The following is a 15,797-nucleotide window of genomic DNA, read 5'->3' on the forward strand; positions in this document are numbered from 1 at the left end:
CTGAAACAGAACCGGCGTTTTCCGTGATGATTACGGTCGGTCATAATTTCATGTATGAGGCTTGTCAGGATGAAACTAAGAAGTGTCCTCCTGATATATCACATGAAGATATATTCAATCGTTTCAAGCTGTTCCTCTGGGGTGACGGGTCTTCAATGCGCAAATATAAAGAACAGAGGCATACCAGTATTAAACATGTATTAAACACTGTATATACAGTGGGACAGTCAGTCGAGTGTTTAATACATGGAATATACAGAGACATCTTGTTTTTAACCTTTTCAGGTGATGGTTTAAAATGTCACAACTGTCCCTGGTGTGAGGTTTTTTTTAAAGGGCAATTTTTAAACGACTTGTTTGAGTTTTTATGGCGACACATCAAGCTTCACGCGAATCGACAGCAGCAGTAGGCTAACTTATGCTTCTCATTCAACTACTATTACTTGTTTTCAGTATTGTTTTTCGTGTTATAGACATATTAATATGCAGTAGAGAAGACATGAGCTTATGAAATTATTTGCTTATTTAAAAAAAAAATCATTTAAAACACAACAAAAGTAATTTTACGCGCAAACACATCACAAACTATTATAAACATCAACTAATAAGCAGTTTATGTTATAGGCTATATATTTTTCTAATAAAATATAGTATGTGATATAATTTGCTGTTTGGTCTGCGCAGCATCGCATACACAATCCAGTTAAACTTACACAATCTTAACTATGGACCACATGCACTTGTAATGCCATCCAGTGAGACCTCAAAATGCTGCCAAAACCAACCACCAAAAATTTAAAACCTTCCTTTTGTGCCTGCATCCACTTTCTTTTTGAATCCTCAAACAAAGCTGATCTGAAATATACTTGTGGTGGTGGCCAGGGGAAAAGGCTGTTTGTGAACAAAACAATTAAATATTTATCTGAAACTGCAGTCTTTTAAATTGACAATGAAGTGGCATAAAAAAGCATAAAAATTTTTTAAATGACTTAGAAACACTTTAATTTCAGCTTTTTATGATAATAGTCATGCATTGTTATTAATATTTATTATTAATGAACTAGGAATATAATTAAATCATGTGGTTTGAGAAATGCACAAAGTATAATATAAGTAATAAATGGATTTGTTTGATTGGCATATGCTAAACAGTGCCGCAAAAACAACGTTAGTGTTCTTATGGGTTTGTTTCAAAACTGTGTCAGGAAAGATTCGTTTTGGGAATAATGGAAAACATGGATTCATCACTTAAAATCAAAATAGACATGTGATACAGAAGCATTAAATCGGGAGGATTAATTTGGCTAAAATTACTTACTGTGCTTTCAGGTTTTCAACACAGACAGACAAACAAAGCGTTGGTTTGCAGAGATTACACACTTTATTTTTACATACATATTTTTCAAAATTTATGGCAGCTTTATAAACCATTTTTAAATCTAAGCGTTGTTGTCTGTATTATTTTTTTGAATCTGTAACATAACAAATTTTGACAATGACACTTTAACTTCGCTTATCCAAAAATAGGCAAATAATGTTTGCTATAATCCAATAACTGAAGTTACATAAGGCAGGTTGATTAGGAATTTGGAATAAAAATAATCACTAATCTTGAAGCCTACTTTGATACAGTATAGAAGAGTACTTAAAATGAATGTTTCCACGCAGCATTAATCTGGGCTGCTAGTTTCGCGATGCACCCAATTTTTGAAAAACAGAGAGCACACGAAAGCACACTGAACTCAATGGGAGAGACATGATATGCTTGTCATTGCTTATCAATGTCATTGTCAAAGAGTGTCATTATCACGGAAGAGCACAAAAACACAAAATGTGATCCCAGATATGTTTGGGCAGTTGATAATATATAATATACAAGGGCAGCCCACTAAAGTAAACTCAGTGTGTGGGAAACACTGTCAAATGAAACTAATGCATTTTACAAATTATTTATTTTTAATTTATTTTGGCAGGTCCTTTATTTCAAAGTATAATGGCAAAAGAAAAAAATTCGTCACCATATGTAAGTGAACCTTTATGCACTATGTACTTGTATTTATATAATATGTATAATATGACTTAAAAATGTGTATATATATATATATATATATATATATATATATATATATATATATATATATATATATATATTTAAATATATGGTTTAGTGTAGGAAAATAAAGAATGTCTAAAAAAAATCTACCCTTATAAAACATTCATTAAAAATCGCATATTAAATCATTTTTGTTCATTAAGTAGAAATAAGAAATTAAATTTAGAACACATAGTTATATACAATTGAAGAAATGTTTTTTTTTTCAAATAGTATGTATTTGGTGCGCATTGTGTGGAGGAGCTTATGCAAGCGCAGCATCTACTTCAACAACCACAACTGTTACTCAAACAACTACCACAGTTGGTCCAACGACCACAACTGTTTCTCCAACAACCACAACTGTTGCTGGAACAACCACAAATGTTGATCCATTGACCACAACTGTAGCTCTAACCACGACAACTGTAGCTCCAACCACGACAACTGTAGCTCCAACCACGACAACTGCGGCTCCAACGACTACAACAGTTCCTCCAACAACTACCACAGTTGCTCCAACGACCACAACTGCAGCTCAAACAACCACAACTGTTGCTCCAACAACAACAACAGTTCCTTCAACAACTACCACAGTTGCTCCAACAACCACAAATGTTGCTCCAACGACTACAACTCTTGCTCCAACAACTACCACAGTTGGTCAAACGACCACAAATGCGGCTCAAATAACCACAACTGTTGCTCCAACCACGACAACTGTAGCTCCAACCACGACAACTGTAGCTCGAACAACCACAACTGTTGCTCCAACAACAACAACAACAACAGTTCTTCCAACGACTACCACTGTTGCTCCAAGAACCACAACTGTTGCTCCAACGACCACAACAGTTCCTCCAACGACTACCACAGTTGCTCCAACAACCACAACTGTTGCTCCAACGACAACAACTGCTGCTCCAACAACCACAACTGCTGCTCCAACGACCACAACTGTTCCTCCAACAACCACAACAGTTCTTCCAACGACTACCACAGTTGCTCCAACAACCAAAACTGTTGCTCCAACGACCACAACAGTTCCTCCAACAACTACCACAGTTGCTCCAACAACCACAACTGTTGCTTCAACGACCACAACAGTTCCTCCAACAACTACCACAGTTGCTCCAACAACCACAACAGTTGCTCCAACAACCACAACTGTTGCTTCGACGACCACAACAGTTCCTCCAACAACTACCACAGTTGCTCCAACAACCACAACTGTTGCTCCAACGACAACAACTGCTGCTCCAACAACCACAACTGCTGCTCCAACGACCACAACTGTTGCTCCAACAACCACAACAGTTCTTCCAACGACTACCACAGTTGCTCCAACAACCACAACTGTTGCTCCAACTACCACAACAGTTTCTCCAACGACTACCACAGTTGCTCCAAAAACTACCACAGTTGCTCCAACCACCACAACTGCGGCTCCAACGACTACAACAGTTCCTCCAACAACTACCACAGTTGCTCCAACGACCACAACTGCGGCTCAAACTACCACAACTGTTGCTCCAACAACAACAACTGTAGCTCCAACCACGACAACTGTAGCTCCAACCACGACAACTGTAGCTCCAACCACGACAACTGTAGCTCCAACCACGACAACTGTAGCTCCAACCACGGCAACTGCGGCTCCAACAACTACCACAGTTGCTCCAACGACCACAACTGCGGCTCAAACAACCACAACTGTTGCTCCAACAACAACAACAACAGTTCCTTCAACAACCACCACAGTTGCTCCAACAACCACAACTGTTGCTCCAACGACTACAACTCTTGCTCCAACAACTACCACAGTTGGTCAAACGACCACAACTGCGGCTCAAATAACCACAACTGTTGCTCCAACGACAACAACTGCTGCTCCAACAACCACAACTGCTGCTCCAACGACCACAACTGTTGCTCCAACAACCAAAACATTTCTTCCAACGACTACCACAGTTGCTCCAACAACCACAACTGTTGCTCCAACAACCACAACTGCTGCTCCAACGACCACAACTGTTGGTCCAACAACCACAACAGTTCTTCCAACGACTACCACAGTTGCTCCAACAACCACAACTGTTGCTCCAACTACCACAACAGTTTCTCCAACGACTACCACAGTTGCTCCAACAACTACCACAGTTGCTCCAACCACCACAACTGCGGCTCCAACGACTACAACAGTTCCTCCAACAACTACCACAGTTGCTCCAACGACCACAACTGCGGCTCAAACTACCACAACAGTTGCTCCAACAACAACAACTGTTGCTCCAACGACAACAACTGCTGCTCCAACAACCACAACTGCTGCTCCAACGACCACAACTGTTGCTCCAACAACCACAACAGTTCTTCCAACGACTACCACAGTTGCTCCAACAACCACAACTGTTGCTCCAACTACCACAACAGTTTCTCCAACGACTACCACAGTTGCTCCAACAACTACCACAGTTGCTCCAACCACCACAACTGCGGCTCCAACGACTACAACAATTCCTCCAACAACTACCACAGTTGCTCCAACGACCACAACTGCGGCTCAAACTACCACAACTGTTGCTCCAACAACAACAACTGTAGCTCCAACCACGACAACTTTAGCTCCAACCACGACAACTGTAGCTCCAACCACGACAACTGTAGCTCCAACTACGACAACTGCGGCTCCAACAACTACCACAGTTGCTCCAACGACCACAACTGCGGCTCAAACAACCACAACTGTTGCTCCAACAACAACAACAACAGTTCCTTCAACAACTACCACAGTTGCTCCAACAACCACAACTGTTGCTCCAACGACAACAACTGCTGCTCCAACAACCACAACTGCTTCTCCAACGACCACAACTGTTCCTCCAACAACCACAACAGTTCTTCCAATGACTACCACAGTTGCTCCAACAACCACAACTGTTGCTCCAACGACCACAACAGTTCCTCCAACGACAACCACAGTTGCTCCAACAACCACAACTGTTGCTTCAACGACCACAACAGTTCCACCAACAACTACCACAGTTGCTCCAACAACCACAACTGTTGCTTCAACGACCACAACAGTTCTTCCAACGACTACCACAGTTGCTCCAACAACCACAACTGTTGCTCCAACTACTACCACAGTTGCTCCAACGACCACAACTGCGGCTCAAACTACCACAACAGTTGCTCCAACAACCACAACTGTTGCTCCAACAACCACAACTGCTGCTCCAACAACCACAACTGCTGCTCCAACGACCACAACTGTTGCTCCAACAACCACAACAGTTCTTCCAACGACTACCACAGTTGCTCCAACAACCACAACTGTTGCTCCAACTACCACAACAGTTTCTCCAACGACTACCACAGTTGCTCCAACAACTACCACAGTTGCTCCAACGACCACAACTGCTGCTCAAACTACCACAACTGTTGCTCCAACAACAACAACTGTAGCTCCAACCACGACAACTTTAGCTCCAACCACGACAACTGTAGCTCCAACCACGACAACTGTAGCTCCAACTACGACAACTGCGGCTCCAACAACTACCACAGTTGCTCCAACGACCACAACTGCGGCTCAAACAACCACAACTGTTGCTCCAACAACAACAACAACAGTTCCTTCAACAACTACCACAGTTGCTCCAACAACCACAACTGTTGCTCCAACGACAACAACTGCTGCTCCAACAACCACAACTGCTTCTCCAACGACCACAACTGTTCCTCCAACAACCACAACAGTTCTTCCAACGACTACCACAGTTGCTCCAACAACCACAACTGTTGCTCCAACGACCACAACAGTTCCTCCAACGACAACCACAGTTGCTCCAACAACCACAACTGTTGCTTCAACGACCACAACAGTTCCTCCAACAACTACCACAGTTGCTCCAACAACCAAAACCGTTGCTCCAACGACAACAACTGCTGTTCCAACAACCACAACTGCTGCTCCAACGACCACAACAGTTCTTCCAACGACTACCACAGTTGCTCCAACAACCACAACTGTTGCTTCAACGACCACAACAGTTCCTCCAACAACTACCACAGTTGCTCCAACAACCACAACTGTTGCTTCAACGACCACAACAGTTCCTCCAACAACTACCACAGTTGCTCCAACAACCACAACTGTTGCTCCAACGACAACAACTGCTGCTCCAACGACCACAACTGATGCTCCAACGACCACAACTGTTTCTCCAACAACCACAACAGTTTCTCCAACGACTACCACAGTTGCTCCAACAACCACAACTGTTGCTTCAACCACAACAACTGCTGCTCCAACAACCACAACTGCTGCTCCAACAACCACAACTGTTGCTCCAACAACCACAACAGTTCTTCCAACGACTACCACAGTTGCTCCAACAACCACAACTGTTGCTCTAACTACCACAACAGTTCCTCCAACCACAACAACTGCTGCTCCAACAACCACAACTGCTGCTCCAACGACCACAACTGTTGCTCCAACAACCACAACAGTTCTTCAAACGACTACCACAGTTGCTACAACAACCACAACTGTTGCTCCAACGACGACAACAGTTCCTCCAACAACTACAACAGTTGCTCCAACAACCACAACTGTTGCTCCAACGACCACAACAGTTCCTCCAACCACAACAATTGCTGCTCCAACAACCACAACTGTTGCTCCAACGACCACAACAGTTTCTCCAACGACTACCACAGTTGCTCCAACAACCACAACTGTTGCTTCAACCACAACAACTGCTGCTACAACAACCACAACTGCTGCTCCAACAACCACAACTGTTGCTCCAACAACCACAACAGTTCTTCCAACGACTACCACAGTTGCTCCAACAACCACAACTGTTGCTCCAACAACCACAACTGTTGCTCCAACGACAACAACTGCTGCTCCAACAACCACAACTGATGCTCCAACGACCACAACTGTTGCTCCAACAACCACAACAGTTCTTCCAACGACTACCACAGTTGCTCCAACAACCACAACTGTTGCTCCAACTACTACCACAGTTGCTCCAACGACCACAACTGCGGCTCAAACTACCACAACAGTTGCTCCAACAACCACAACTGTTGCTCCAACAACCACAACTGCTGCTCCAACAACCACAACTGCTGCTCCAACGACCACAACTGTTGCTCCAACAACCACAACAGTTCTTCCAACGACTACCACAGTTGCTCCAACAACCACAACTGTTGCTCCAACTACCACAACAGTTTCTCCAACGACTACCACAGTTGCTCCAACAACTACCACAGTTGCTCCAACCACCACAACTGCGGCTCCAACGACTACAACAGTTCCTCCAACAACTACCACAGTTGCTCCAACGACCACAACTGCTGCTCAAACTACCACAACTGTTGCTCCAACAACAACAACTGTAGCTCCAACCACGACAACTTTAGCTCCAACCACGACAACTGTAGCTCCAACCACGACAACTGTAGCTCCAACTACGACAACTGCGGCTCCAACAACTACCACAGTTGCTCCAACGACCACAACTGCGGCTCAAACAACCACAACTGTTGCTCCAACAACAACAACAACAGTTCCTTCAACAACTACCACAGTTGCTCCAACAACCACAACTGTTGCTCCAACGACAACAACTGCTGCTCCAACAACCACAACTGCTTCTCCAACGACCACAACTGTTCCTCCAACAACCACAACAGTTCTTCCAACGACAACCACAGTTGCTCCAACAACCACAACTGTTGCTCCAACGACCACAACAGTTCCTCCAACGACAACCACAGTTGCTCCAACAACCACAACTGTTGCTTTAACGACCACAACAGTTCCTCCAACAACTACCACAGTTGCTCCAACAACCACAACTGTTGCTTCAACGACCACAACAGTTCCTCCAACAACTACCACAGTTGCTCCAACAACCACAACTGTTGCTTCAACGACCACAACAGTTCCTCCAACAACTACCACAGTTGCTCCAACAACCACAACTGTTGCTCCAACGACAACATTTGCTGCTCCAACGACCACAACTGATGCTCCAACGACCACAACTGTTTCTCCAACAACCACAACAGTTTCTCCAACGACTACCACAGTTGCTCCAACAACCACAACTGTTGCTTCAACCACAACAACTGCTGCTCCAACAACCACAACTGCTGCTCCAACAACCACAACTGTTGCTCCAACAACCACAACAGTTCTTCCAACGACTACCACAGTTGCTCCAACAACCACAACTGTTGCTCTAACTACCACAACAGTTCCTCCAACCACAACAACTGCTGCTCCAACAACCACAACTGCTGCTCCAACGACCACAACTGTTGCTCCAACAACCACAACAGTTCTTCAAACGACTACCACAGTTGCTACAACAACCACAACTGTTGCTCCAACGACGACAACAGTTCCTCCAACAACTACAACAGTTGCTCCAACAACCACAACTGTTGCTCCAACGACCACAACAGTTCCTCCAACCACAACAATTGCTGCTCCAACAACCACAACTGTTGCTCCAACGACCACAACAGTTTCTCCAACGACTACCACAGTTGCTCCAACAACCACAACTGTTGCTTCAACCACAACAACTGCTGCTACAACAACCACAACTGCTGCTCCAACAACCACAACTGTTGCTCCAACAACCACAACAGTTCTTCCAACGACTACCACAGTTGCTCCAACAACCACAACTGTTGCTCCAATGACCACAACAGTTCCTCCAACCACAACAACTGCTGCTCCAACAACCACAACTGCTGCTCCAACGACCACAACTGTTGCTCCAACGACAACAACTGCTGCTCCAACAACTACCACAACTGCTAATCCAACGACCACAACTGTTGCTCCAACAACCACAACAGTTCTTCCGACAACTACCACAGTTGCTCCAACAACCACAACTGTTGCTCCAACAACCACAACAGTTCCTCCAACGACTACCACAGTTGCTCCAACTACCACAACTGTTGCTTCAATGACCACAACAGTTCCTCCAACAACTACCACAGTTGCTCCAACAACCACAACTGTTGCTCCAACCACAACAACTACTGCTCCAACAACCACAACTGCTGCTCCAACGACCACAACTGTTGCTCCAACAACCACAACAGTTCTTCCAACGACTACCACAGTTGCTCCAACAACCACAACTGTTGCTCCAACGACCACAACTGCTGCTCCAACGACCACAACTGTTGCTCCAACAACCACAACAGTTCCTCCAACGACTACCACAGTTGCTCCAACTACCACAACTGTTGCTTCAACGACCACAACAGTTCCTCCAACAACTACCACAGTCGCTCCAACAACCACAACTGTTGCTCCAACCACATCAACTGCTGCTCCAACAACCACAACAGTTCTTCCAACGACTACCACAGTTGCTCCAACAACCACAACTGTTGCTCCAACAACCACAACAGTTCTTCCAACGACCACAACTGCTGCTCCAACGACCACAACTGTTGCTCCAACAACCACAACAGTTCTTCCAACGACTACCACAGTTGCTCCAACAACCACAACTGTTGCTCCAACGACCACAACAGTTCCTCCAACCACAACAACTGCTGCCCCAACAACCACAACTGCTGCTCCAACGACCACAACTGTTGCTCCAACAACCACAACATTTCTTCCAACGACTACCACAGTTGCTCCAACAACCACAACTGTTGCTCCAACAACCACAACAGTTCTTCCAACGACTACCACAGTTGCTCCAACGACCACAACTGTTGCTCCAACAACCACAACAGTTCCTCCAACAACTACCACAGTTGTTCCAACAACCACAACTGTTGCTCCAACAACCACAACAGTTCTTCCAACGACTACCACAGTTGCTTCAACAACCACAACAGTTCCTCCAACAACTATCACAGTTGCTCCAACAACCACAACTGTTGCTTCTACCACAACAACTGCTGCTCCAACAACCACAACTTCTGCTCCAACGACCACAACTGTTGCTCCAACAACCACAACAGTTCTTCCAACGACTACCACTGTTGCTCCAACAACCACAACTGCTGCTCCAACGACCACAACTGTTGCTCCAACAACCACAACAATTCTTCCAACGACTACCACAGTTGCTCCAACAACCACAACTGCTGCTCCAACGACCACAACTGTTGCTCCAACAACCACAACAGTTCTTCCAACGACTACCACAGTTGCTCAAACAACCACAACTGTTGCTCCAACGACCACAACAGTTCCTCCAACAACTACCACAGTTGCTCCAACAACCACAACTGTTGCTCCAACGACCACAACAGTTCCTCCTACAACTACTACAGTTGCTCCAACGACCACAACAGTTCCTCCAACAACTACCACAGTTGCTCCAACAACCACAACTGCTGCTCCAACGACCACAACAGTTCTTCCAACGACTACCACAGTTGCTCCAACAACCACAACTGTTGCTCCAACGACCACAACAGTTCCTCCAACGACTACCACCGTTGCACCAACAACTACAACTGTTGCTTCAACGACCACAACAGTTCCTCCAACAACTACCACAGTTGCTCCAACAACCACAACTGTTGCTCCAACCACAACAACTGCTGCTCCAACAACCACAACCGTTGCTCCAACGACAACAACTGCTGCTCCAACAACCACAACTGCTGCTCCAACGACCACAACAGTTCTTCCAACGACTACCACAGTTGCTCCAACAACCACAACTGTTGCTCCAACGACCACAACAGTTCCTCCAACGACTACCACCGTTGCACCAACAACCACAACTGTTGCTTCAACAACCACAACAGTTCCTCCAACAACTACCACAGTTGCTCCAACAACCACAACTGTTGCTCCAACCACAACAACTGCTGCTCCAACAACCACAACTGCTGCTCCAACAACCACAACTGTTGCTCCAACAACCACAACTGTTGCTCCAACAACCACAACAGTTCCTCCAACAACTACCACAGTTGCTCCAACAACCACAACTGTTGCTCCAACGACTACAACTGTTGCTCCAACAACAACCACAGTTGCTCCAACGACCACAACTGCAGCTCAAATAACCACAACTGTTGCTCCAACCACTACAACTGTAGCTCCAACCATGACAACTGTAGCTCAAACAACCACAACTGTTGCTCCAACCACAACAACTGCTGCTCCAACAACCACAACAATTCTTCCAACGACTACCACAGTTGCTCCAACAACCACAACTGCTGCTCCACCAACCACAACTGTTGCTCCAACAACCACAACAGTTCTTCCAACGACTACCACATTTGCTCAAACAACCATAACTGTTGCTCCAACGACCACAACAGTTCCTCCAACAACTACCACAGTTGCTTCAACAACCACAACTGTTGCTCCAACAACTACCACAGTTGCTCCAACAACCACAACTGTTGCTCCAACCACAACAACTGCTGCTCCAACAACCACAACTGCTGCTCCAACAACCACAACTGTTGCTCCAACGACAACAACTGCTGCTCCAACAACTACCACAACTGCTAATCCAACGACCACAACTGTTGCTCCAACAACCACAACAGTTCTTCCGACGACTACCACAGTTGCTCCAACAACCACAACTGTTGCTCCAACAACCACAACAGTTCCTCCAACGACTACCACAGTTGCTCCAACTACCACAACTGTTGCTTCAATGACCACAACAGTTCCTCCAACAACTACCACAGTTGCTCCAACAACCACAACTGTTGCTCCAACCACAACAACTACTGCTCCAACAACCACAACTGCTGCTCCAACGACCACAACTGTTGCTCCAACAACCACAACAGTTCTTCCAACGACTACCACAGTTGCTCCAACAACCACAACTGTTGCTCCAACGACCACAACTGCTGCTCCAACGACCACAACTGTTGCTCCAACAACCACAACAGTTCCTCCAACGACTACCACAGTTGCTCCAACTACCACAACTGTTGCTTCAACGACCACAACAGTTCCTCCAACAACTACCACAGTCGCTCCAACAACCACAACTGTTGCTCCAACCACAACAACTGCTGCTCCAACAACCACAACTGCTGCTCCAACGACCACAACTGTTGCTCCAACAACCACAACAGTTCTTCCAACGACTACCACAGTTGCTCCAACAACCACAACTGTTGCTCCAACAACCACAACTGTTGCTCCAACGACCACAACAGTTCCTCCAACCACAACAACTGCTGCCCCAACAACCACAACTGTTGCTCCAACAACCACAACAGTTCTTCCAACGACTACCACAGTTGCTCCAACAACCACAACTGTTGCTCCAACAACCACAACAGTTCTTCCAACGACTACCACAGTTGCTCCAACGACCACAACTGTTGCTCCAACAACCACAACAGTTCCTCCAACAACTACCACAGTTGTTCCAACAACCACAACTGTTGCTCCAACAACCACAACAGTTCTTCCAACGACTACCACAGTTGCTTCAACAACCACAACAGTTCCTCCAACAACTATCACAGTTGCTCCAACAACCGCAACTGTTGCTCCTACCACAACAACTGCTGCTCCAACAACCACAACTGCTGCTCCAACGACCACAACTGTTGCTCCAACAACCACAACAGTTCTTCCAACGACTACCACTGTTGCTCCAACGACCACAACTGTTGCTTCAACGACCACAACAGTTCCTCCAACAACAACCACAGTTGCTCCAACAACCACAACCGCTGCTCCAACGACCACAACTGTTGCTCCAACAACCACAACAGTTCCTCCAACGACTACCACAGTTGCTCCAACTACCACAACTGTTGCTTCAATGACCACAACAGTTCCTCCAACAACTACCACAGTCACTCCAACAACCACAACTGTTGCTCCAACCACAACAACTGCTGCTCCAACAACCACAACTGCTGCTCCAACGACCACAACTGTTGCTCCAACAACCACAACAGTTCTTCCAACAACTACCACAGTTGCTCCAACAACCACAACTGTTGCTCCAACGACCACAACAGTTCCTCCAACCACAACAACTGCTGCCCCAACAACCACAACTGCTGCTCAAACGACCACAACTGTTGCTCCAACAACCACAACAGTTCTTCCAACGACTACCACAGTTGCTCCAACAACCACAACTGTTGCTCCAACAACCACAACAGTTCTTCCAACGACTACCACAGTTGCTCCAACGACCACAACTGTTGCTCCAACAACCACAACAGTTCCTCCAACAACTACCACAGTTGTTCCAACAACCACAACTGTTGCTCCAACAACCACAACAGTTCTTCCAACGACTACCACAGTTGCTTCAACAACCACAACAGTTCCTCCAACAACTATCACAGTTGCTCCAACAACCGCAACTGTTGCTCCTACCACAACAACTGCTGCTCCAACAACCACAACTGCTGCTCCAACGACCACAACTGTTGCTCCAACAACCACAACAGTTCTTCCAACGACTACCACTGTTGCTCCAACGACCACAACTGTTGCTTCAACGACCACAACAGTTCCTCCAACAACAACCACAGTTGCTCCAACAACCACAACCGCTGCTCCAACGACCACAACTGTTGCTCCAACAACCACAACAGTTCCTCCAACGACTACCACAGTTGCTCCAACTACCACAACTGTTGCTTCAACGACCACAACAGTTCCTCCAACAACTACCACAGTCACTCCAACAACCACAACTGTTGCTCCAACCACAACAACTGCTGCTCCAACAACCACAACTGCTGCTCCAACGACCACAACTGTTGCTCCAACAACCACAACAGTTCTTCCAACGACTACCACAGTTGCTCCAACAACCACAACTGTTGCTCCAACGACCACAACAGTTCCTCCAACCACAACACCTGCTGCCCCAACAACCACAACTGCTGCTCCAACGACCACAACTGTTGCTCCAACAACCACAACAGTTCTTCCAACGACTACCACAGTTGCTCCAACAACCACAACTGTTGCTCCAACAACCACAACAGTTCTTCCAACGACTACCACAGTTGCTCCAACGACCACAACTGTTGCTCCAACAACCACAACAGTTCCTCCAACAACTACCACAGTTGTTCCAACAACCACAACTGTTGCTCCAACAACCACAACAGTTTTTCCAACGACTACCACAGTTGCTTCAACAACCACAACAGTTCCTCCAACAACTATCACAGTTGCTCCAACAACCACAACTGTTGCTCCTACCACAACAACTGCTGCTCCAACAACCACAACTGCTGCTCCAACGACCACAACTGTTGCTCCAACAACCACAACAGTTCTTCCAACGACTACCACTGTTGCTCCAACGACCACAACTGTTGCTTCAACGACCACAACAGTTCCTCCAACAACGACCACAGTTGCTCCAACAACCACAACCGCTGCTCCAACGACCACAACTGTTGCTCCAACAACCACAACAGTTCCTCCAACAACTACCACAGTTGCTCCAACAACCACAACTGTTGCTCCAACGACCACAACAGTTCCTCCAACAACTACCACAGTTGCTCCAACAACCACAACCGTTGCTCCAACGACAACAACTGCTGTTCCAACAACCACAACTGCTGCTCCAACGACCACATTAGTTCTTCCAACGACTACCACAGTTGCTCCAACAACCACAACTGTTGCTCCAACAACCACAACAACTGCTCCAACGACCACAACTGTTGCTCCAACAACTACAACAGTTCTTCCAACGACTACCACAGTTGCTCCAACAACCACAACTGTTGCTCCAACAACCACAACAGTTCTTCCAACGACTACCACAGTTGCTCCAACGACCACAACTGTTGCTCCAACAACCACAACAGTTCCTCCAACAACTACCACAGTTGTTCCAACAACCACATCTGTTGCTCCAACGACCACAACAGTTCTTCCAACGACTACCACAGTTGCTCCAACAACCACAACTGTTGCTCCAACGACCACAACAGTTCCTCCAACCACAACAACTGCTGCTCCAACAACCACAACTGCTGCTCCAACAACCACAACTGTTGCTCCAACGACCACAACAGTTCCTCCAACAACTACCACAGTTGCTCCAACAACCACAACCGTTGCTCCAACGACAACAACTGCTGTTCCAACAACCACAACTGCTGCTCCAACGACCACATTAGTTCTTCCAACGACTACCACAGTTGCTCCAACAACCACAACTGTTGCTCCAACAACCACAACAACTGCTCCAACGACCACAACTGTTGCTCCAACAACTACAACAGTTCTTCCAACGACTACCACAGTTGCTCCAACAACCACAACTGTTGCTCCAACAACCACAACAGTTCTTCCAACGACTACCACAGTTGCTCCAACGACCACAACTGTTGCTCCAACAACCACAACAGTTCCTCCAACAACTACCACAGTTGTTCCAACAACCACAACTGTTGCTCCAACGACCACAACAGTTCTTCCAACGACTACCACAGTTGCTCCAACAACCACAACTGTTGCTCCAACGACCACAACAGTTCCTCCAACCACAACAACTGCTGCTCCAACAACCACAACTGCTGCTCCAACAACCACAACTGTTGCTCCAACAACCACAACAGTTCCTCCAACAACTACCACAGTTGCTCCAACAACCACAACTGTTGCTCCAACAACCACAACAGTTCTTCCAACGACTACCACAGT

The 15,797-nt window shown here is 46.2% G+C and overlaps 1 protein-coding gene across 1 annotated transcript in view; it reads left to right on the forward strand.

Annotated features, from left to right (window-relative positions):
• Positions 1–15,797, forward strand: part of LOC141282058 (uncharacterized) — a 48,148-nt gene that overhangs the window by 5,259 nt on the left and 27,092 nt on the right. The window contains exon 2 of the mRNA XM_073814453.1: positions 5,243–6,189. Within this exon, the coding sequence (XP_073670554.1) occupies positions 5,243–6,189 (947 nt within the window). The remainder of the gene's footprint in view (positions 1–5,242; positions 6,190–15,797) is intronic.

Source organism: Paramisgurnus dabryanus, chromosome 4 (assembly GCF_030506205.2).
Source record: "Paramisgurnus dabryanus chromosome 4, PD_genome_1.1, whole genome shotgun sequence".
Lineage (NCBI taxonomy): Eukaryota > Metazoa > Chordata > Actinopteri > Cypriniformes > Cobitidae > Paramisgurnus > Paramisgurnus dabryanus.